The 23,846-nt window shown below is 42.6% G+C and overlaps 1 protein-coding gene and 1 non-coding gene across 6 annotated transcripts in view; both read right to left on the reverse strand.

Annotated features, from left to right (window-relative positions):
* Positions 1-19,142, reverse strand: part of ANO10 (anoctamin 10) — a 229,148-nt gene extending 210,006 nt beyond the window's left edge. Inside the window, exons 1-2 of one of the 5 annotated variants that reach the window (XM_070776189.1) lie at positions 19,123-19,142; positions 5,751-5,904 (exon numbers count right to left, since the gene is read on the reverse strand). In XM_070776189.1, coding sequence (XP_070632290.1) covers positions 5,751-5,889 — 139 coding nt within the window. In that variant the 5' untranslated portion in view covers positions 5,890-5,904; positions 19,123-19,142. Of the gene's footprint in view, positions 1-5,750; positions 5,905-17,926; positions 18,091-19,122 lie in introns of those variants that run through there. The other 4 variants (XM_070776191.1, XM_070776190.1, XM_019984444.2 and 1 more) reach the window with 4 other exon arrangements.
* A 3,459-nt stretch (positions 19,143-22,601) lies between these two features.
* On the reverse strand, positions 22,602-22,670 carry LOC139178752 (small nucleolar RNA SNORD36). The gene has a single exon (XR_011563244.1). It is a non-coding gene; the product is annotated as a small nucleolar RNA SNORD36 (small nucleolar RNA).
* Positions 22,671-23,846: the final 1,176 nt, after the last annotated feature.

The following is a 23,846-nucleotide window of genomic DNA, read 5'->3' on the forward strand; positions in this document are numbered from 1 at the left end:
TCCAAACCCTGACTCCAGGGAACTCCTGACTCCAAGGAACATTAATTGACAGGAGCTCATCAAATGCCTCCATACCGACACTGAAACCAAGCACCACACAAGGGCCAATAAGTTCCAGGGCAAGACATACCAAGCAAATTCTCCAGCAACAAAGGAACACAGCCCTGAGTTTCAAGATACAGGCTGCCCAAAGTCACCCCAAAACTATAGACATCTCATAACTCACTACTGGACATTTCATTGCACTCCAGAGAGAAGAAATACAGCTCCACCCACCAGAACACCGACACAAGCTTCCCTAACCAGGAAACCTTGACAAGCCACCTGTACAAACCCACACACAGTGAGGAAACGCCACAATAAAGAGAACTCCACAAACTGCCAGAATACAGAAAGGACACCCCCAACTCAGCAATTTAAACAAGATGAAGAGACAGAGGAATACTCAGCAGATAAGGGAACAGGATAAATGCCCACCAAACCAAACAAAAGAGGAAGAGATAGGGAATCTACCTGATAAAGAATTCCGAACAATGATAGTGAAATTGATCCAAAATCTTGAAACTAAAATGGAATCACAGATAAATAGCCTGGAGACAAGGATTGAGAAGATGCAAGAAAGGTTTAACAAGGACCTAGAAGAAATAAAAAAGAGTCAATATATAATGAATAATGCAATAAATGAAATTAAAAACACTCTGGAGGCAACAAATAGTAGAATAACAGAGGCAGAAGATAGGATTAGTGAATTAGAAATAGAATGGTAGAAATAAATGAATCAGAGAGGATAAAAGAAAAACGAATTAAAAGAAATGAGGACAATCTCAGAGACCTCCAGGACAATATTAAACGCTACAACATTTGAATAATAGGGGTTCCAGAAGAAGAAGACAAAAAGAAAGACCATGAGAAAATACTTGAGGAGATAATAGTGGAAAACTTCCCTAAAATGGGGAAGGAAATAATCACCCAAGTCCAAGAAACCCAGAGAGTCCCAAACAGGATAAACCCAAGGAGAAACACCCCAAGACACATATTAATCAAATTAACAAAGATCAAACACAAAGAACAAATATTAAAAGCAGCAAGGGAAAAACAACAAATAACACACAAGGGAATTCCCATAAGGATAACAGCTGATCTTTTAATAGAAACTCTTCAAGCCAGGAGGGAATGGCAAGACATACTTAAAATGACGAAAGAAAATAACCTACAGCCCAGATTATTGTATCCAGCAAGGATCTCATTCAAGTATGAAGGAGAAATCAAAACCCTTTCAGACAAGCAAAAGCTGAGAGAATTCTGCACCACCAAACCAGCTCTCCAACAAATACTAAAGGATATTCTCTAGACAGGAAACACAAAAACAGTGTATAAACTCGAACCCAAAACAATAAAGTAAATGGCAACGGGATCATACTTATCAGTAATTACCTTAAACGTAAATGGGTTGAATGCCCCAACCAAAAGACAAAGACTGGCTGAATGGATACAAAAACAAGACCCCTACATATGTTGTCTACAAGAGACCCACCTCAAAACAGGGGACACGTACAGACTGAAAGTGAAGGGCTGGAAAAAGATTTTCCATGCAAATAGGGACCAAAAGAAAGCAGGAGTAGCAATACTCATATCAGATAAAATAGACTTTAAAACAAAGGCTGTGAAAAGAGACAAAGAAGGTCACTACATAATGATCAAAGGATCAATCCAAGAAGAAGATATAACAATTATAAATATATATGCACCCAACACGGGAGCACCACAGTACGTAAGACAAATGCTAACAAGTATGAAAGGAGAAATTAACAATAACACAATAATAGTGGGAGACTTTAATACCCCACTTACACCTATGGATAGATCAACTAAACAGAAAATTAACAAGGAAACACAAACTTTAAACGATACAATAGACCAGTTAGACCTAATTGATATCTATAGGACATTTCATCCCAAAACAATGAATTTCACATTTTTCTCAAGCGCACATGGAACCTTCTCCAGGATAGATCACATCCTGGGCCATAAAGCTAGCCTTGGTAAATTCAAAAAAATAGAAATCATCCCAAGCATTTTTTCTGACAACAATGCAGTAAGATTAGATCTCAATTACAGGAGAAAAACTATTAAAAATTCCAACATATGGAGGCTGAACAACACGCTGCTGAATAACCAACAAATCACAGAAGAAATCAAAAAAGAAATCAAAATTTGCATAGAAACTAATGAAAATGAAAACACAACAACCCAAAACCTGTGGGACACGGTAAAAGCAGTCCTAAGGGGTAAGTTCATAGCAATACAGGCACACCTCAAGAAACAAGAAAAAAGTCAAATAAATAACCTAACTCTACACCTAAAGCAACTAGAAAAGGAAGAAATGAAGAGCCCCAGGGTTAGTAGAAGGAAAGAAATCTTAAAAATTAGAGCAGAAATAAATGCAAAAGAAACAAAAGAGACCATAGCAAAAATCAACAAAACCAAAAGCTGGTTCTTTGAAAGGATAAATAAAATTGACAAACCATTAGCCAGACTCATCAAGAAACAAAGGGAGAAAAATCAAATCAACAAAATTAGAAACGAAAATGGAGAGATCACAACAGACAACACAGAAATACAAAGGATCATAAGAGACTACTATCAACAATTATATGCCAATAAAATGGACAACGTGGAAGAAATGGACAAATTCTTACAAAAGTACAACTTTCCAAAACTCGACCAGGAAGAAATAGAAAATCTTAACAGACCCATCACAAGCATGGAAATTGAAACTGTAATCAAAAATCTTCCAGCAAACAAAAGCCCCGGTCCAGACGGCTTCACAGCTGAATTCTACCAAAAATTTAGAGAAGAGCTGACACCTATCCTGCTCAAACTCTTCCAGAAAATTGCAGAGGAAGGTAAACTTCCAAACTCATTCTATGAGGCCACCATCACCCTAATACCAAAACCTGACAAAGATGCCACAAAAAAAGAAAACTACAGGCCAATATCACTGATGAACATAGATGCAAAAATCCTTAACAAAATTCTAGCAATCAGAATCCAACAACACATTAAAAAGATCATACACCATGATCAAGTGGGCTTTATCCCAGGGATGCAAGGATTCTTCAATATCCGCAAATCAATCAATGTAATACACCACATTAACAAATTGAAAAATAAAAACCATATGATTATCTCAATAGATGCAGAGAAAGCCTTTGACAAAATTAAACATCCATTTATGATAAAAACTCTCCAGAAAGCAGGAATAGAAGGAACATACCTCAACATAATAAAAGCTATATATGACAAACCCACAGCAAACATTATCCTCAATGGTGAAAAATTGAAAGCATTTCCTCTAAAGTCAGGAACAAGACAAGGGTGCCCACTTTCACCATTACTATTCAACATAGTTTTGGAAGTTTTGGCCACAGCAATCAGAGCAGAAAAAGAAATAAAAGGAATCCAAATTGGAAAAGAAGAAGTAAAACTCTCACTATTTGCAGATGACATGATCCTCTACATAGAAAACCCTAAAGACTCCACCAGAAAATTACTAGAACTAATCAATGACTATAGTAAAGTTGCAGGATATAAAATCAACACACAGAAATCCCTTGCGTTCCTATACACTAATAATGAGAAAACAGAGAGAGAAATTAAGGAAACAATTCCATTCACCATTGCAACGGAAAGAATAAAATACTTAGGAATATATCTACCTAAAGAAACTAAAGACCTATATATAGAAAACTATGAAACACTGGTGAAAGAAATCAAAGAGGACACTAATAGATGGAGAAATATACCATGTTCATGGATTGGAAGAATCAATATAGTGAAAATGAGTATACTACCCAAAGCAAATTATAGATTCAATGCAATCCCTATCAAGCTACCAATGGTATTCTTCACAGAGCTAGAACAAATAATTTCACAATTTGTATGGAAATACAAAAGACCTCGAATAGCCAAAGCGATCTTGAGAAAGAAGAATGGAACTGGAGGAATCAACCTACCTGACTTCAGGCTCTACTACAAAGCCACAGTTATCAAGACAGTATGGTACTGGCACAAAGACAGAAATATTGATCAATGGAATAAAATAGAAAGCCCAGAGATAAATCCACGCACATATGGACACCTTATCTTTGACAAAGGAGGCAAGAATATACAATGGATTAAAGACAATCTCTTTAACAAGTGGTGCTGGGAAATCTGGTCAACCACTTGTAAAAGAATGAAACTAGACCACTTTCTAACACCATACACAAAAATAAATTCAAAATGGATTAAAGATCTAAACGTAAGACCAGAAACTATAAAACTCCTAGAGGAGAACATAGGCAAAACACTCTCTGACATACATCACAGCAGGATCCTCTATGACCCACCTCCCAGAATATTGGAAACAAAAGCAAAAATAAACAAATGGGACCTAATTAACCTTAAAAGCTTCTGCACATCAAAGGAAACTATTAGCAAGGTGAAAAGGCAGCCTTCAGAATGGGAGAAAATAATAGCAAATGAAGCAACTGACAAACAACTGATCTCAAAAATATACAAGCAACTCCTACAGCTCAACTCCAGAAAAATAAATGACCCAATCAAAAAATGGGCCAAAGAACTAAATAGACATTTCTCCAAAGAAGACATACAGATGGCTAACAAACACATGAAAAGATGCTCAACATCACTCATTATCAGAGAAATGCAAATCAAAACCACTATGAGGTACCATTTCACGCCAGTCAGAATGGCTGCGATCCAAAAGTCTACAAGCAATAAATGCTGGAGAGGGTGCGGAGAAAAGGGAACCCTCTTACACTGTTGGTGGGAATGCAAACTAGTACAGCCACTATGGAGAACAGTGTGGAGATTCCTTAAAAAACTGGAAATAGAACTGCCTTATGATCCAGCAATCCCACTGCTGGGCATACACACTGAGGAAACCAGAAGGGAAAGAGACACGTGTACCCCAATGTTCATCGCAGCACTGTTTATAATAGCCAGGACATGGAAGCAACCTAGATGTCCATCAGCAGATGAATGGATAAGAAAGCGGTGGTACATATACACAATGGAGTATTACTCAGCCATTAAAAAGAATACATTTGAATCAGTTCTAATGAGATGGATGAAACTGGAGCCTATTATACAGAGTGAAGTAAGCCAGAAGGAAAAACATAAATACAGTATACTAACGCATATATATGGAATTTAGAAAGATAGTAACAATAACCTGGTGTACGAGACAGCAAAAGAGACACTGATGTATAGAACAGTCTTATGGACTCTGTGGGAGAGGGAGAGGGTGGGAAGATTTGGGAGAGTGACATTGAAACATGTAGAATATCATGTAAGAAACGAGTTGCCAGTCCAGGTTCGATGCGCGATACTGGATGCTTGGGGCTGGTGCACTGGGACGACCCAGAGGGATGGTGTGGGGAGAGAGGAGGGAGGAGGGTTCAGGATGGGGAACACATGTATGCCTGTGGCGGATTCATTTTGATATTTAGCAAAACTAATACAATTATGTAAAGTTTAAAAATAAAATAAAATAAATTAAAAAAAAAAAGAATAAATAAAAAAAAAAAAAAGACCTCCTTTCAAGTCCTAGGTATAGAACAAAGAGCAAAGAAATGACCATGAATTTTAAAAATAGATCAACCAGAAAACTGTGAAACACGTTTGTAAATGCAGTTTTATTCAAGTGGGCATGACTAAATCGGAGTAATATTTATTTTGCTCACCTCCATCTTTCTTTTTAGTGATGATTCGGTTTTTCAGCCATTCTTTGGTTTCTTCCTTGACATCCTGAGCAAGTTCTATGACGACCAAAGGCGTGAAAGAACTCTCATGAGTATCCAGAGCAGATAAGGTCACTTTCATCTTTTGACAAACCTGCTGAAAATAAGAAGTAAACATGGGTTCTCACGGAAAAAAACAAATATAGACTATATCTGTATTTTCTCTTAATGAAAATTAACCACAATTCACCACAAGTCTGGCTTCTTAGACAAAAGGAATTTTCCCATGATCCAGATGGGTTACATGCCAGGCTCACCCAATGGTTCACAGCACCTGTGGGGGCCAGGCCCTGTACAAAAACAAGGGAACAACACCCTTGTCTGTAAGCAGATCAGAATATGGTGGAGGGGACATTCAGGTAAGTGATGGCATAACAGTGTAAAAGGTACTCTCACAAGAGAACTAAGAAAGTATTTACAGACGGTGTGACGGACCTGAACAGGACTTAGAAAGTTGAACGAGAGTTTGCCAGGTGGACAATGGATGGCATTCCAGGTAGAGGAAATAGAGTGCCCCCTACAAAATAATGATGAAAAATAGCCAAGAGACTCAGAGAAATAGAAGTGATTAGTTATGGCTGGAGCATGAACTCTGTTTTAGGGGAAGGAGGATGGGAATGGACCGGTACCTAATGATGGCTCCTGACTATTACAAAGCAACTGCGCCTTGTCAACATACAACAGAAGTCACCAATTCATTATGAGCAGGGAGCTGACACACTCCAGTTTCATGTTGCAGTATGCAGTCTATGTCCCCAGCACCAGCTGCCCCTCCCAGTGTCCTTAACTTTCTCAGAGGTATCATCTTTATCTCTGTTACCAAGCCTGAAAATTGTCACAGTCAATCTGGAGACCCACTGATGGTATCAGTCACTAAGGCCTAACGACCTCCCTTTAAAGTGTTTCTCATGTCAATCTCTCTAACTCAGTGATTCTCATCAGGGGCACTTTTCAGACTTTGGACTCCTTTATTCTAACTTTGTACTTAATGGAAGTTTTAATGACTCCAAAGCACAAGTGCAAATCAATTATTGGGTACAATCACAGAAGGTGTGACCAACAATACAGGGCATCTTTCCTTTCTTTGGGGGAACTCACGGTCTTGCAGCAAGCTGATTAAACAGACCAAGACTGGCCTGGACTCATAAGCTTTTGTTTTTCACTAACAGAGCATAAGTTTTGTTTGGGGCAACACAGGCATTATAAATTAATGCTGGATGTAAATTATACTACAAATACACCAGGAATGCTATTTCCAGGTATCAGCCAAATGAGAGTCAGCAGGCTAGACTGCCAAGTCAAAATAGGACTGAGTTCTCACCTTCAAATAGCTAATAATGTGGTAAGGAATTATATAGAATGACAAAAGAGTTAGCAATTAGAGCTATGGGAACTCAGAATACCTCATACACAAAAGTAAATGGTCCAGCAAAGAGGGAAGCATGTTCTATGCAGGGAACAACACGTGTAAAGTCAATGAAGTGAGGGTAAAGTCCTGACCAGAGCAGGGTGATAACCTGTTTGTGAGCTGCAACCATATGGGAAAGTCTGCTGCCATTTACATCTGACTCAACAGTCAGTAAGAAGTCACTGGAGGTTTTTGAGCAGAGGACTATGTGCCAGGGTGATATAAATCCCAACTGGTACATTTAGGCGGCTTTTGTCCTGGTATGCTTTCAATTCCTTTGAACCTCTTAAATTCCTCATAACAAAAAGTTTGGGAAAAAGTTAATCTACCAATAGACTATAGAAGCTTACCATCATCATCTTTTACATGGAAATATCAAATACAACAAACATTAATCATGGGGTGACTATGGGCCAGGTCATGATGGAGTCTAAAGGTACAAAAGTAAATAAGGTCGACATCTTACTTTTGAGAAGCGAGGATACATCAAATCATTCTAACACACAGACTTGGTGCTGGGTTGACCAAAAAGTTCATTTGGGTTTTTCTATTGCAGCTTATGGAAAACGTGAAAGAACTTATTGGCCAATAACCGGAGGGACAGGGGCAAACTGAGGAGGCAAAATGACTTTCTGGGAAGGGAGCCTGAGAACTAGAAAGCCTTCAACTTGGAGAAGATACACAGATGACTCCATGGTTTCTAACCAGGGACATGGGAAGAATGGCTGTATATGAGCAAACAGCAAAGATGGAAGGAATGGTGAGGATAATGTGACAGTAAAGGAAGGGCTCAACAGGACATATGTGCACAGGCATCAAAGGTCAAAGCTTGGCTGCCTTTATGCACTGCCTAATGTAAGTGAAAGAAATGGCAACCCACTCCAGTATTCTTGCCTGGAGAATCCCATGGACAGACTGGCCTGGTAGGCTACAGCCCATGGGGTCACAAGAGTAGGACACAGTGACTAAAGCACCACCAAAGTGAGTGAGAATTATTCACAATCAACAGGTCATAAAACAATCTTTCTGAGAAACTAGAGGCAGGTTTCAGTTCTCAAGAAGCATATGAGCTCTATCTAGAAATTCACAATGAATACTTGTTCCTTTCAGTCTCCAAGCATGACCTTAACCTTAAAAAGATGTCCCATATGTTACAGACAAAATGTCACAATCTCTGATATACAAAGAATTCTTACAAATCAACAACAGGAAAATACAAGAAAAACTGAAATGACAAGTCACAAAGAAGAAATAAAGAGGACAACACACTTGAAAAGATGTTCAAAGTTACTAAGAAAAGAATGCAAAGTAACAATGAGATGTTTTCCCTTTTCAGATTTGTTGAAAGGTGGACAGAACCCAGATGGTCTGGCACAAGAGCAGAAAAGTTGGCATTTTCACATATTGCTGTCAGATGTTAATTCCACCTTCCCATAAAGAACAGCAGCAATCTGAAAAATGGTATTCAATACACCATTCAAGAGAACATTGCCAGTTCTAGGAATTTATGTTGTTGTCCAGTTGTTCAGTCATGTCCGACTCAGATCACTCCAGGCTTCCCTGTCCTTCACTATGTCCGGGAGTTTGCTCAATTTCATGCCCACTGAGTCAATGATGCCATCCAACCATCTCTTCCCCCATGGCCCCCTTCTCCTTTTGCCTTCAATTTTTCCCAGCATCAGGGTCTTTTCCAAAGAGTTGGCTCCTTCACATCAGGTGGCCAAAGTATTGGAGCTTCAGCATCAGTCCTCCTAATGAATATTCAGGAATTTATACCAAAACTATAATAAAAAATGTACACAAAAGAAGTTCATTACAAGTCTTTTTTCTATCTTTCCTATAATTGTCAAACAGGAGAGCGGCTAAATAAAGTCTATTATACAACAGAATCATTAATACCAGGATACAGATCCAACTCCATTAACATGAGAATGTTTTATAACACACTATAAGGTAAAAATGCAGAGTGTGACCCCATTTATGAATATATATAATCCACCATAATTGTAAAATGACAACACTAGCTACTGCATTCAAAGCACTGGGCTATGTTTTTCTTTTTCTTTTTTCTTTTTTGGCTGTGCTGCTCTGCATGCAGGAACCTAAAGCTTCCTGACCAGGAATGAACCCATGGCCCCTACAGTAGAAGCTCAAAGTCCTAAACACTGGATCACCAGGGAATTCCCCAAGACTATACATTTTTTGGCTCAGTCAGTAAAGAATCTGCCTGCAATGTGGGAGACCTGGGTTCGACCTCTGGGTTGGGAGGATCCCCTGAAGGAGGACATGGCAACCCACTCTGGTATTCTTGCCTGAAGAATTCCCATGGACAGAGGAGCCTGGCGAGCTACAGACCATGGGTCACATAGAGTCGGCCACGACTGAGCGACTAAGCACACAAGAGTCTCACACCAACCTCGTGAAGAAGGAATTTCAATGTTTTCACTTTACAGATGAGAAAACTGAGGTGATAGAAGTAAAACAGTCCACATCACAGTTGCAAAGAGGGGAACTGGGCTTCAAAACCAGACAGCCTGATGCCAGAGCTCACAGCCTTAACCACAAGTGTGTATATATACCTACTCATCACATATGACAGACTTGTGTATTATACACACTTGTGTTAGTCACAGGTGGGTATGTGCACTTAATAAAAATTCCATCAATGATTAGGCAGATATATTTTTCCTTGCCATTTCCAGGTAGTAGGATCCATGATAATTTTTATTTTCTTTACATTTTTCTTCCTAATTTGAATTTTAGTGAGCACGTATTTCTTATGATTAGAAACAAATACCTTCTATGTTTATAAAACAGAAGACTCAACTTTTCAATAACAGGTGGAAAATATACACTGCAGTAATGACCAAAACATACTTCTAAAATGACATATGCAATATAATATTTTGCTTTACTCCTAAAATTAAAAACATATTAACTTTGAACACAAGAAGTTGCCAAGCTTCAAAAGATTCTTTTGTTTAGTTTTGGGTAAAAGCATATAACGGAGAAGGCAATGGCACCCCACTCCAGTACTCTTGCCTGGAAAATCCCATGGATGGAGGAGCCTGGAAGGCTGCAGTCCATGGGGTCACTGAGGGTCGGACACGACTGAGCGACTTCACTTTCAGTTTTCACTTTCATGCATTGGCGAAGGAAATGGCAACCCACTCCAGTGTTCTTGCCTGGAGAATCCCAGGGATGGGGGAGCCTGGTGGGCTGCTGTCTATGGGGCTGCATAGAGTTGGACACGACTGAAATTACTCAGCAGCAGCAAAAGCATATAAACTGAAAGAACTTGTTACCTATTCAGGAGACTGGCAAAACCACTGCAGAAGCTGGACTAGGATAGAATTTTTAGAGCAAAAGGAGCCTTAGGGATCAACTGGTTCCAAGACCACACACTATTTCACGTTAATAAAACCTGAAGTTACACATGCCAAGAGGCGCAACTCCACGTCCAAGGAGCAGTGGCTGCGCAGGCACAGGACGGCCAAGATGAGCTACTCCGTGTTCAAGGTCAGGAGGGGTGGCTGTGAGGAGATACCCCTTGTCCAAGGTAAGGAGCAGTGGCTGCGCTTTGCTGGAGCAGCCCTGAAGAGATACCCCACGTCCAAGTTAAGAGAAACCCAAGTAAGACAGGTATTGCGAGAGGCATTAGAGAGCAGACACACAAACCATACTCACAGAAAACTAGTCAATCTAATCACATGGACCACAGCCTTGTCTAGCTCAATGAAACTAAGCCATGCACAGTATGAAAGGGCAAAATGATAGGATACTGAGAGGAACTCCCCAGGTCAGTAGAGGCCCAATATGGAGATCAGTGGAGAAATAACTCCAGAAAGAATGAAGGGATGGAGCCAAAGCAAAAACAATACCCAGCTGTGGATGTGACTGGTGATGGAAGAAAGGTCCGATGCTGTAAAGAGCAATATTGCATAGGAACCTGGAATGTCAGGTCCATGAATCAAGGCAAATTGGAAGTGGTCAAACAGGAGACGGCAAGAGTGAATGTCGACATTCTAGGAATCAGCGAACTGAAATGGACTGGAATGGGTGAATTTAACTCAGATGACCATTATATCTACTACTGTGGGAAGGAATCCCTTAGAAGAAATGGAGTAGCCATCACGGTCAACAAAAGAGTCCGAAATGCAGTGCTTGGATGCAATCTCAAAAACGACAGAATGATCTCTGTTCGTTTCCAAGGCAAACCATTCAATATCACAGTAATCCAAGTCTATGCCCCAACCAGTAACACTGAAGAAGCTGAAGTTGAATGGTTCTATGAAGACCTACAAGATCTTTTAGAACTAACACCCCAAAAAGATGTCCTTTTCTTTACAGAGGACTGGAATGCAAAAGTAGGAAGTCAAGAAACATCTGGAGTAACAGGCAAATTCGGCCTTGGGATATAGAATGAAACAGGGCAAAGGCTAATAGAGTTTTGCCAAGAGAACGCACTGGTCATAGCAAACGCCCTCTTCCAACAACCCAAGAGAAGACTCTACACATGGATATCACCAGATGGTCAACACCGAAATCAGACTGATTATATTCTTTGCAGCCAAAGATGGAGAAGGTCTATACAGTCAGCAAAAACGAGACTGGGAGCTGATTGTAGCTCAGATCATGAACTGCTTATTGCCAAATTTAGACTCAAATTGAAGAAAGTAGGGAAAACCACTAGACCATTCAGGTATGACCTAAATTAAATTCCTTATGATTATACAGTGGAAGTGAGAAATAGATTTAAGGGACTAGATCTGATAGATAGAGTGCCTGATGAACTATGCAATGAGGTTCGTGACATTGTACAGGAGACAGGGATCAAGACCATCCCCATGGAAAAGAATGCAAAAAAGCAAGATGGCTGTCTGGGGAGGCCTTACAAATAGCTGTGAAAAGAAGAGAAGCAAAAAGCAAAGGAGAAAAGGAAAGATATAAGCATCTGAACGCAGAGTTCCAAAGAATAGCAAGAAGAGATAAGAAAGCCTTCCTCAGTGATCAATGCAAAGAAATAGAGGAAAACAACAGAATGGGAAAGACTAGGGATCTCTTCAAGAAAATCAGAGATACCAAGGGAACATTTCATGCAAAGATGGGCTCAATAAAGGACAGAAATGGTTTGGACCTAACAGAAGCAGAAAATATTAAGAAGAGGTGGCAAGAATACACAGAAGAATTGTACAAAAAAGATCTTCACAACCAAGACAATCATGACGGTGTGATCACTCACCTAGAGCCAGACATCCTGGAATGTGAAGTCAAGTGGGCCTTAGAAAGCATCACTATGAACAAAGCTAGTGGAGGTGATGGAATTCCAGTTGAGCTATTTCAAATCCTGTAAGATGATGCTGTGAAAGTGCTGCACTCAATATGCCAGCAAATTTGGAAAACTCAGCAGTGGCCACAGGACTGAAAAGGTCAGTTTTCATTCCAATCCCAAAGAAAGGCAATGCCAAAGAATGCTCAAACTACCGCACAATTGCACTCATCTCACACGCTAGTAAAGTAATGCTCAAAATTCTCCAAGCCAGGCTTCAGCAATATGTGAACCGTGAACTTCCAGATGTTCAAGCTGGTTTTAGAAAAGGCAGAGGAACCACAGATCAAACTGCCAATATCTGCTGGATCATCGAAAAAGCAAGAGAGTTCCAGAAAAACATCTATTTCTGCTTTATTGACTATGCCAAAGCCTTTGACTGTGTGGATCACAATAAACTGTGGAAAATTCTGAAAGAGATGGGAATACCAGACTACCTGACCTGCCTCTTGAGAAACCTATATGCAGGTCAGGAAGCAACAGTTAGAACTGGACATGGAACAACAGACTGGTTCCAAATAGGAAAAGGAGTACGTCAAGGCTGTATATTGCCACCCTGCTTATTTAACTTATATGCAGAGTACATCATGAGAAACACTGGGCTGGAAGAAGCACAAGCTGGAATCAAGATTGCAGGGAGAAGTATCAATAACCTCAGATATGCAGATGACACCACCCTTATGGCAGAAAGTGAAGAGGAACTCAAAAGCCTCTTGATGAAAGTGAAAGAGGAGAGTGAAGAAGTTGGCTTAAAGCTCAACATTCAGAAAACGAAGATCATGGCATCTGGTTCCATCACTTCATGGGAAATAGATGGGGAAACAGTGGAAACAGTGTCAGACTTTATATTTTGGAGCTCCAAAATCACTGCAGATGGTGATCACAGCCATGAAATTAAAAGACGCTTACTCCCTGGAAGGAAGTTATGACCCACCTAGATAGCATATTGAAAAGCAGAGACATTACTTTGCCAACAAAGGTCTGTCTAGTCAAGGCTATGGTTTTTCCAGTGGTCATGTATGGATGTGAAAGTTGGACTGTGAAGAAAGCTGGGCGCAGAAGAATTGATGCTTTTGAACTGTGGTGTTGGAGGAGACTCTTGAGAGTCCCTTGGACTGCAAGGAGATCCAACCAGTCCATTCTGAAGGGGATCAGCCCTGGGTGATCTTTGGAAGGAATGATGCTAAAGCTGAAACTCCAGTACTTTGGCCACCTCATGCGAAGAGTTGACTCATTGGAAAAGACTCTGATGCTGGGAGGGATTGGAGGCAGGAGGAGAAGGGGACGACAGAGGATGAGATGGCTGGATGGCATCACCGACTCGATGGACGTGAGTTTGAGTGAACTCCAGGACATGGTGATGGACAGGGAGGCCTTGCGTGCTTCAATTCATGGGGTCGCAAAGAGTCGGACACGACTGAGTGACTGAACTGAACTGACTGAAGTTATACAACCATTGTAGCAGAAAGAGGACTGAAATCCAGCACTCTTTCAATGATACCATGCCGTATGCAAAGAACCTTTTTTCCCCCTTTTTATGAACTTAGCCAATAATATTGGTTTATAGTCTCACCACAGCAGTGGCCGTACCACAGCTGTGTAGCCAGCCGCATGCTTTCGATCATTAAGAGACTCACAGACTAACATAAATGCCAGTGCTGCTTAGGCTCTGCTCTGAGCAGTTCAGTGGAGCTTGGTAAGCTTTGACCCCTCCAAGGCTCCGGTACACAAGATGCTCTTGGAGCATCTTTCAACACTGCTTGTTTTCAGGTGCTTCACACATGTGCCACCCACTGGGCCACAGCGTACCTATGGGCTGGGTGACCTAAGAGGCAGGAACCTCTCTTAAATGACCATGGTCCTGTCCCCGAAGCCCTGTGCCCTCCTTCCCGGGCCCTCTACTCAGGGAATTTCCATCACTGCACAGTATCATGCCTGTGGATGCTCTCTCCTCAGGCAGTCCTGCCCCTCTCTGGGCTCTGCATGCAACATCACTCTTGTGGTTCACTGACCAGTGCAATCCAGGCCTGCTCCAAACCCACCTCTCCACATGGGCGGGCCCAACAGAGGGGATATCAAGTGTAACGTGGTAAAAATAAGAAACCTCACGGCGGCCAGGGCTAAGCCGAGTCCTGCAATCCACTTTCACCAGAGGGTCTTAATTGGAGCTGGCTTCACGTTACAATGCACACTAGACTAGTGTGTGTGTGTGTGTTGTTAGTCACTCAGTTGTGTCTAACTCTTTGAGACCCCACAAACTGTAGCCTGCCAGGCTTCTCTGTCCATGGAATTCTTCAGGCAAGCGTACTGGAGTGGATTGCCATTTCCTTCTCCAGAGGATCTTCCCGACCCAGGGACTGAACCCTGGTTGCCTGCATCGCAGGCAGATTCTTTACCACTTGAGTAGTACGTGGAACCAGAAAACCAGGTGGGGGGACATGGTGGGTTTAAGTGTGGGCATGGCAGAGGGCCTCACAGTTCCTGTTGGGGCCAATCTGAAAACAGGCAATGACTGAACACATAGATTTCCTGGGCACAAGAGAGTAGAATGATTTCTGCTACCATAGCCAGTGTCCCCTTTTATCCAGAAAGTTGGCCAGGCCAGCACCCAGGAATAACTACACGACACAGAGCAGCTAGGTTCCATATACTCTCGGCACAGAGTCAGTAGACAGCCATCCCAAACTCTTTCTCCTTTATCATGTATTGAATTGCACACAGGCTAAAGGAGACCTACAAAGGAACTGGCTCCTGGTTGCTTTTATGTTAGCTACTGGAATCACTTGCCTATTATAAGAGCGACATCCTGACCACATGGTGGCCGAAACGCACATGCGCAAAGAAACTCACCGTGATTCAACCAAGAGGGCGGGGGGTGTTCACATATTTTATCAAGGATCAAAAAAAAGAAGAATAACAACCCCTTACTTCTCTTCTTGAGTTTGGGTAAAGAAGAAAAGTCAATGGAATTATCATTAATTCAAAGAATAATAATAAGTAAATGGACAAGGCTGTCTTTAGGAATCACCTTACGTCAGACTCAAGGAGAAGCTCTGATCAAAATGACAAAATTACTTTCAGTCATAAAGTAGAGCAGGATCATGTCCGTGAAAGAAAACTGAAGGGCTACACTGATCAAGCTGGAAGATGAGAGAGATTTCCTAGGAGAAAGTTGCAATTTTAAAGGCCGGTGGTAGAAGGAAAAGGGACAGGACCCCTCCTAGGGCTCCTGAGGTCTAAGACAACTTAGAGACAGCCTCTAAAACCTCGGCAGGTAGTTAATTATGAGAGCAATTGTGAGACAGTCCCCCTTGAGACCTAGGGCAGCTGCCCCTCAGAGTCACCTAAGATGTGGGCAGATCTGAGAATGGAACTTGAGCACCGCACATCTCCACCCCTTACTAGAGTTCCATACGGACACCCCCAACACAGGGAAGATGCTGAGGCCCATTCCCTGAGGTACATACCTGGGAACCTCCCGGCCTCAGGACTCCACAGAAAGGTGTGGGAGAGTTGAGACATGATGCCATAAAGACGACCTGGTCACAGCTGCCCACACCTGATTACATGCTGCACTCAATAGTCTGTCTACATTTAGCACCCCAGACACTGTCAAGATTTCTGCTTCTTTGGGCTGGAATAATGTCTGAGAACCTAGAGCAACAATGAAACTCCTCCCCAAGCACAAGACCTGGCACACAGCTGAACCGCTCCTAAGTGATAAAAGAATGAATTCACCTGATGAACACACCACCATTTACAAAAATGTTCAGGGAGAATTTTCAATGATCCAGGAAAATTCTAAAAATACAAAAGGAAAAAACCAAAACACAAAGTAAAACAATATGACCCTAATTATGTAATATGTACATTTAGTTATTTAGAATTCCCTGGTAGCTCAGGCGGTAAAGAATCTGCCTGCAGTGCAGGAGACCCGGGTTCAGTTCCTGGGTTGGGAAGATCCCCTGGAGAAGGAAATGGCAACCCACTCAAGTATTCTTGCCTGGAAAATCCAAAAAGCAGAGGAGCCTGGCGGGCTATGGTCCATGGGGTCACAAGAGTCAGACATTACTTAGTGTTGAAACCACCAAACGTTTAGTTATGCAAAAAAAACAAAAATAAAGAAGAATTGCATCAAAATATCAGAGTTGGTGAAATAACATGGAGTTTTAATGTTCATCCCTTATACTTTTCTCTATCTTCTGAGTTTTTTTACAATGAAGAAAAGTTTCACTTAGCTTGTTGATTTGTTTTTTTAAGTGCACACGCTTTCCAATTTACCAGGACTTTTCTTTCCCTTTCCAGTATTTTAGGGTCTTTTCAATTTCATTCTTCATCTGCAGTTCTACAATTTAGCAATATCTGGTCATAACAGATACGATCTACTTTCCACAGTTAATTTACAATTGTCTGTCACACTCACAGAATGGGCTGTTAGAAAACATCTAGTTCTCTAGCTCCATGTAACTTTAAATGGAAAGTAATCACAAAAGAAAGATTTAAATTTTTTTTAAAACCCCACAGGATTCGATTTTTAAACATTAAAACTCTATACACGATTTAAAATATTTTAAATATTTGTGATGTTTTTCAGTCCGAATAAACAACCTCAACTCTGAACTCTGTAAGGGTGGGACCTCCATACACGGTCTGGGTTGCTGGAATAGGGTTTTACAGAGGACAGCGCCCACCAACGCTGGCGCGGCCAGGGCTCCAGGTAAATTAGGAGAAGCACCTGGTCCAGTCACAGCTCTCAGGTGTCCCAGGCACTACCCTTGATTTGCATCTATTATTTAAGCTGCACGATGTGTCCCTGTTGAAAGCCTGGAAACTCGATCACCCCAATGTGAGAAACAGCAGAACTCACAAGCTGGCTGGGGTCACAGGCTTTCCGACTGTCCAAGGAAGCGTGAATCACCGGCCCCCGTGAGCTGGTCCTTCCCCAAAACGCCCTTCACTGGGCTTCGTCGACTTCTTCACCCCGAATCACCTCATTCCCCATAGGTCTGGAACACCTCAAGCCCCCGCATCCTGCCTCCACAAGCCACCGGAGTTCAACCTCACCAGATTTCCTCTATGAACCCTCCACCTCAGACCAACCCTGGCCCTCTGCAGCGTCCAAGCCTGCGAATGCCACTCCCACCTGCACTCCTCCCCGCTCCGCCCCCCGACTCGAAAAATACCCAACCTCGGCGTCCCTCCCGGTCCCATTTCCCCACTCCCAGATTGCCAGCACCGGAAGGTACACCGGGAAGGAAGGGTGGCGGCCAGGAGTCCCTGGAAGCGTCGCGCCGCCACCCGGCAGCCCACACTCAACGACCCGCAGAGACCTGGGCTCTGGCCGCCGAGTGTCAGGGGTCGCCGGCCCCCTACCCCACTCACCCGCCGCCTCAGCGCTCCACGTCTTCGGGGGCGGGCCCGAGAGCCGGCGAGTCCCGGAGGCCTGGCGAGCAACTCTCGGGGCTAGAGGCGGGCTGGGGCCTGCGGGGCGGGCGCCGCTGAGCGCTGCGGGTGGCGGGCGTGGCGGGGCTGAGACGCAATCTCGCGCAGGCGGGGCGGGGCCGCGGTGGGGGTAGGCGGGGCTTGGTGCTGGGGCCTTGCGGTGAGTCACCCCCGGCGGAGAGACGTGGCTGCCCCAGAGAAACGCTAGACGAGCCAAACCCCGCTGTCGCCTGCAATGAGAGCTGAGGCTGCTAAGGAAAAGGGTTGCCTTTAGGGCTGTCACTCCGCGTGGCGGCGGGCCCACGGTAGGAGAGGCGGGGCCTCGCAGGGCTGTCCAGCAGGACGGGGGCAGGACCAAAATGGAGAGGCGGGGCCTCCTAGGACTGGGCTGTCACTCCAAGAGTCCAACGGCGACCCCTAAAGAAATATGCCCCTTTCACATTTTCCTCTTTTCCTGTCTCTTACTGGGGCTTCCCTGGTGGCTCAGTGGTAAAGAATTCTCCTGTCAATGCAGGAGACGCAGGAGATGCAGGATCGAGCCACCGATTGGGAAGATCCCCTGGCGAAGGAAATAGCAACCTTCTCCAGTATTCTTATCTGTAAAATTCCATGGACAAGAGCAGCCTCGCAGGCTGTGGTCCAGGAGGTTGCCAGGAGTCGGACACGACTGAGTGAGCACAGAAGGTCCACAGTCCAACTTTCTTGTCACTTTCAAATATAAGAATGTCTCATTTTAGTTGTAATTCACTTTCAGGTAATGAAAAGTCCAAATACAGTATATTATTAAAACTTCATATCCAATACAGCCAAATATCTTATAGATTATAGCCTCCTAGCCCCGCCTTCCCCTACCTCGGAGAAAATCTCTTACTCTCCCTTTTTTCTCCACCCTAGCTAGGTTAGTCTCCCTGCTGTATTCACCAGACACCCTCTACCACCTTTGCCACCTCCCACCTCGGGATCTGTGCCCTGGGGTTTTGTTCCCTCTGCTTTCAAAGCTCTTTGTTAATTAAGGAGATGATTTATTTCCTTCCTTCCTTCCCTCACAGGAACCTGGAATCAAATCCCATCTTCTCACCGAGGCCCTTTCTAACTATTCTTTAATACCTGCTCTCCAGTCCATCCCACCATCTTACCTTCAGTTCAGTTCAGTAGCTCCGTCGTGTCCGACTCTTTGCGACCCCATGAATCGCAGCACGCCAGGCCTCCCTGTCCATCACCAACTCCCGGAGTTCACTCAAACTCACGTCCATCGAGTCGGTGATGCCATCCAGCCATCTCATCCTCTGTCATCCCCTTCTCCTCCTGCCTCCAATCCCTCCCAGCATCAGAGTCTTTTCCAATGAGTCAACTCTTTGCATGAGGTGGCCAAAGTACTGGAGTTTCAGCTTTAGCATCATTCCTTCCAAAGAACACCCAGGACTGATCTCCTTTAGAATGGACTAGTTGGATCTCCTTGCACTCCAAGGGACTCTCAAGAGTCTTCTCCAACACCACAGTTCAAAAGCATCAATTCTTCTGCGCCCAGCTTTCTTCACAGTCCAACTCTCACATCCATACATGTCTACTGGAAAAACCATAGCCTTGACCAGACGAACCTTTGTTGGCAAAGTAATGTCTCTGCTTTTCAGTATGCTATCTAGGTTGGTCATAACTTTCCTTCTGAGGAGTAAGCGTCTTTTAATTTGATGGCTGCAGTCACCATCTGCAGTGATTTTGGAGCCCCCCAAAATACAGTCTGACACTGTTTCCACTGTTTCCCCATCTATTTCCCGTGAAGTGATGGGACCAGATGCCATGATCTTCGTTTTCTGAATGTTGAGCTTTAAGCCAACTTCTTCACTCTCCTCTTTCACTTTCAAGAGTCTCTTTAGTTCTTCTTTGCCTTCTGCCATAAGGGTGGTGTCATCTGCATATCTGAGGTTATTGATATTTCTCCCGGCAATCTTGATTCCAGCTTGTGCTTCTTCCAGCCCAGCATTTCTCATGATGTACTCTGCATATAAGTTAAATAAACAGGGTGACAATATACAGCCTTGACTACTCCTTTTCCTATTTGGAACCAGTCTGTTGTCCCATGTCCAGTTCTAACTGTTGCTTCCTGACCTGCATATAGGTTTCTCAAGAGGCAGGTCAGGTGGTCTGGTATTCCCATCTCTTTCAGAATTTTCCACAGTTTATTGTGATCTACACAGTCAAAGGCTTTGGCATAGTCAATAAAGCAGAAATAGATGTTTTTCTGGAACTCTCTTGTTTTTTCGATGATCCAGCGGATATTGGCAATTTGATCTCTGGTTCCTCTTACCTTAACATACTTCTTTTTTCCTTAGTGCTCATCACCTTCTAACGCTTTATATTATTTTTTGTCAATCTTTCACTAGGATGTAAGCTTTACAGGGGCAGAGATTTTTCAGTTTTATCCATGATACATCCCCAGTTAAGGATCCCAGTAATGCAATAACTCTTAAAAGGAATGAGAGAAACAGTGAATGGGCGCTTTCTCCCGCAGTTTGCTGGAGACAGATGCCTGAAGTCCTACAATGCCGGAGAAGCTGGGTCTGCTTTTCTGTCCCCTGACCCTGCTTTGTGTTTTCCAGGTTCAAGACAGGAAAGAGGGAGACCAGGGATAGAGCACAGAAGCCTAATTACTTGGAAGGGACTGTGTGTTGATCTTTCTAGACTCCTAATGCTCTGTCATAGCAGCTTACAACTTATTGATCAGTTCTCCTGTGGCCATCACGGTAGGTGGCCAGAAGTTCTTTTCTCTTCTGAAAATCAGGACAAATTGTTTAGAGGTTCTATAGGTTTAGACATTGATTACTCAATAGACTTTTTTTTTTCAGCTGCACAATTCCTATTTTCTCATTCCTTGAATTTATGGCCATCTCTCCCTATAACATCTTCTGATATTTATATGCTGGAAGGACTGGAAAAATAAAAATTGAATGGAAATATTAAAAATGCCTTTCACAAAGAGGGTCTCCTTTCATCTCTACAATTAACACATCAAAACTGTAAATATGATAAATTAGTTGTTGGAAAACACAAATGGTAGACTTCAGTTAATGATATGGACTCCTGTATCAGTTAGCTGTGGCTGTGTAACATTATTAGGGATTTCCTTCTCTACCACTCTCCTTTGGGACATTTCTTTCATAATCTCTAGCACCCAGAACATCCTTTTTCCAGTTCTGCTGGCCAGAAAGATAAGAGCTCCTCTGGAGTTTGCTGTCCTTTATATCTGTTGTGCTGCTCTGTGCAGCTGGGGCAGCCCTCAGGGCAATGTTGAGGAGAGAGAGAAAAACTGACAGAGATCCTCCCCCTACTTCATACAAGTGTCCCTCTTCCCATCTCCTCTGACCAGAGGGATAGGTTTTCTATCAGGGTCTAATTATCCATGTCTCTGTACTATAGTAATGAAGTACTGTGACTATGAAAGCTCCAGGACAGAGAAGGGAGAAAAAAAAAACAATCATGAATTTTCACCCCTTTCTCCACCTCATAGCATCCTTTTCATATTTTGTCCAGAGGTTTAAGAGGTAATCAGTGGCAGACATAGGCTGCAATGGAGTTACTCCATTTTGGCCAGAACCAGAACTTATCAATTTAATAAATGAAAAAAAAGTATTAATTTATATTTCTCTTATTATGAATGATGAGACATATGCATTTCATTTGCTACAAATTATTTATGTATTTTGTCTACTTTTCTACTGGATATAGAAATACTTCATATAATCATAAAAATAATTCCTTTCTTAGAAATGAATGTCAAAACTTGTTCTCAGTTTGACATGCCTTTTGAGTTCTCTTATGCTATTTTACTTGCTTTGTTTTTTCCCCTTTGATTGTTTTGGTTTTATTGGCCATGCAGACTTTTCCCATTTCTAATTGGTCAATTTTTACCAAACTTTTGTTTTACTACTTACTACATTTAGTTACATTATACTTTGACCTACACCTCTCTTGTATTACTCTGAAAAATCCTTCTATGGTTTCTTCTTCTTCTTTTTGGAAGAACTTTTTATTACTTTTATGTACAGAAAACTCAATAATGTGCACTTGACCAAGTTTGGTGGCTAGTTCTTTGACTTTGCCTTCTCCGGCTTGGCAATATGAGCTACTGATTTTGAACCCTGGACACTGCCTCCCCAATGATGGTAGATCTCACCATATCTGTCATTGTAATTGATCCTGATGACTTCCACCAGTTTAGCCAGTGTGCCCTTGTCTTCTGAGTTGACTTGCGTGAAGGCCACAGTGTGTACAGGTCTTCCCATGGACCAGACGCTCCAGCCTGGCCTTCTCCTTGATTATGAAATAGGGAACCCCACCTTACAACACAGGGCAGGCAGGAAGACCACGATCTGGAAAACAACATTAACTCTAGAGTGTATTTTGAGCAAAAACAGTAACTTAAAAGCTAATGTAGAGAACCTACTGTTTAGCAAAGAGAACTCTACTCAAGGATCTGTGGTGACCTAAATGGGAAAAAAATCTAAAAAAGAGTGATATATGTATAATGGATTCACTTTACTGTACAGCAGAAACTAACACAATGGTGTAAAGCAACTTATTTCCAATAATTTTTTTTTTTAAAGCTAACATGGTAGCAATTGCTCAGGGTTAAAAAGCTCATGTATTTCTACTTGAAGGTTTAATTGAGAAATTCACATGATTGCAACATGGTTTCTTCCTAATGTTTCATCATCTCATTTTTTTTCCTTTAAAAATTGGACCCATCAGGAATTTATTTTTGATCCAAGTTACGTAGTATAGATCCGACTTTACTTGATATCTTGATAGCTATGCATCTGCCCTACCTCATTTACTAACTAATCCATCTTTCCCTGATAGATTTTAAATGTCACTGTTACCATATATTAAATTTACTTCTGTATTTTTTGACTTTCACAATACATCATTTTGTTTCTTTAAACTCTCCAATATAACCCACCCCGTCTTGAATCCCTCATTCCCATCATGACTGTCTAGGAGAGCAGCCACTGAAGGCTCCCCTTTAGTAAACTTGTTCATTCCAGGCAACAATGCTGCTGCTGCTGCTGCTGCTAAATCACTTCAGTCGTGTCCGACTCTGTGCAACCCCATAGACAGCAGTCCACCAGGCTCCTCTGTCCCTGGGATTCTCCAGGCAAGAATACTGGAGTGGACTGCCATTTCCTTCTCCATCAGGCAACCACAGGGGATTATTTATGAAACTTTTTCCACTGCATGCCCTAGATTTGCTATAACCCATTTCCCCTGGTAGCTCAGCTGGTAAAGAATCCACCTGCAATGCAGGAGACCCTGGTTCGATTCCTGGGTTGGGAAGATCCCCTGGAGAAGGGATAGGCTACCCACTCCAGTATTCTTGGACTTTCCTGGTGGCTCAGATGGTCAAGAATATGCCTGCAATGTGGAAGACCTGGGTTCAATCCCTGGGTTGGGAAGATTTCCTGGAGAAGGGAACAACTACCCACTCCAGTATTCTGGCCTGGAGAATTCCATGGACAGGGGAGCCTGGTGGGCTACAGTCCACGGGATCAAAAAGAGTCAGACATGACTGAATGACTTTCACTTTCACTTTTCGGGCTTCTCTGGTAGCTCAGTTGGTAAAGAATCTACCTGCAATACAGGAGACCCTGGTTGGACTCCTGAATTGGGAAGATCTCTTGGAGAAGGGATAGACTACCCACTCTAGTATTCTTAGGCTTCCCTGGTGGCTCAGTCAGTAACGAATCCACTTGTAATGTGGGACACCTGAGTTTGATCCCTGAGTTGGGAAGATTCCCCTGGAGGAAGGCATGGCAACCCACTCCAGTATTCTCTGGAGAATCCACATGGACAGAGGAGCCTTGTG

The sequence above is a fragment of the Bos indicus genome, chromosome 22 (genome assembly GCF_029378745.1).
Source record: "Bos indicus isolate NIAB-ARS_2022 breed Sahiwal x Tharparkar chromosome 22, NIAB-ARS_B.indTharparkar_mat_pri_1.0, whole genome shotgun sequence".
Classification (NCBI taxonomy): Eukaryota; Metazoa; Chordata; class Mammalia; order Artiodactyla; family Bovidae; genus Bos; species Bos indicus.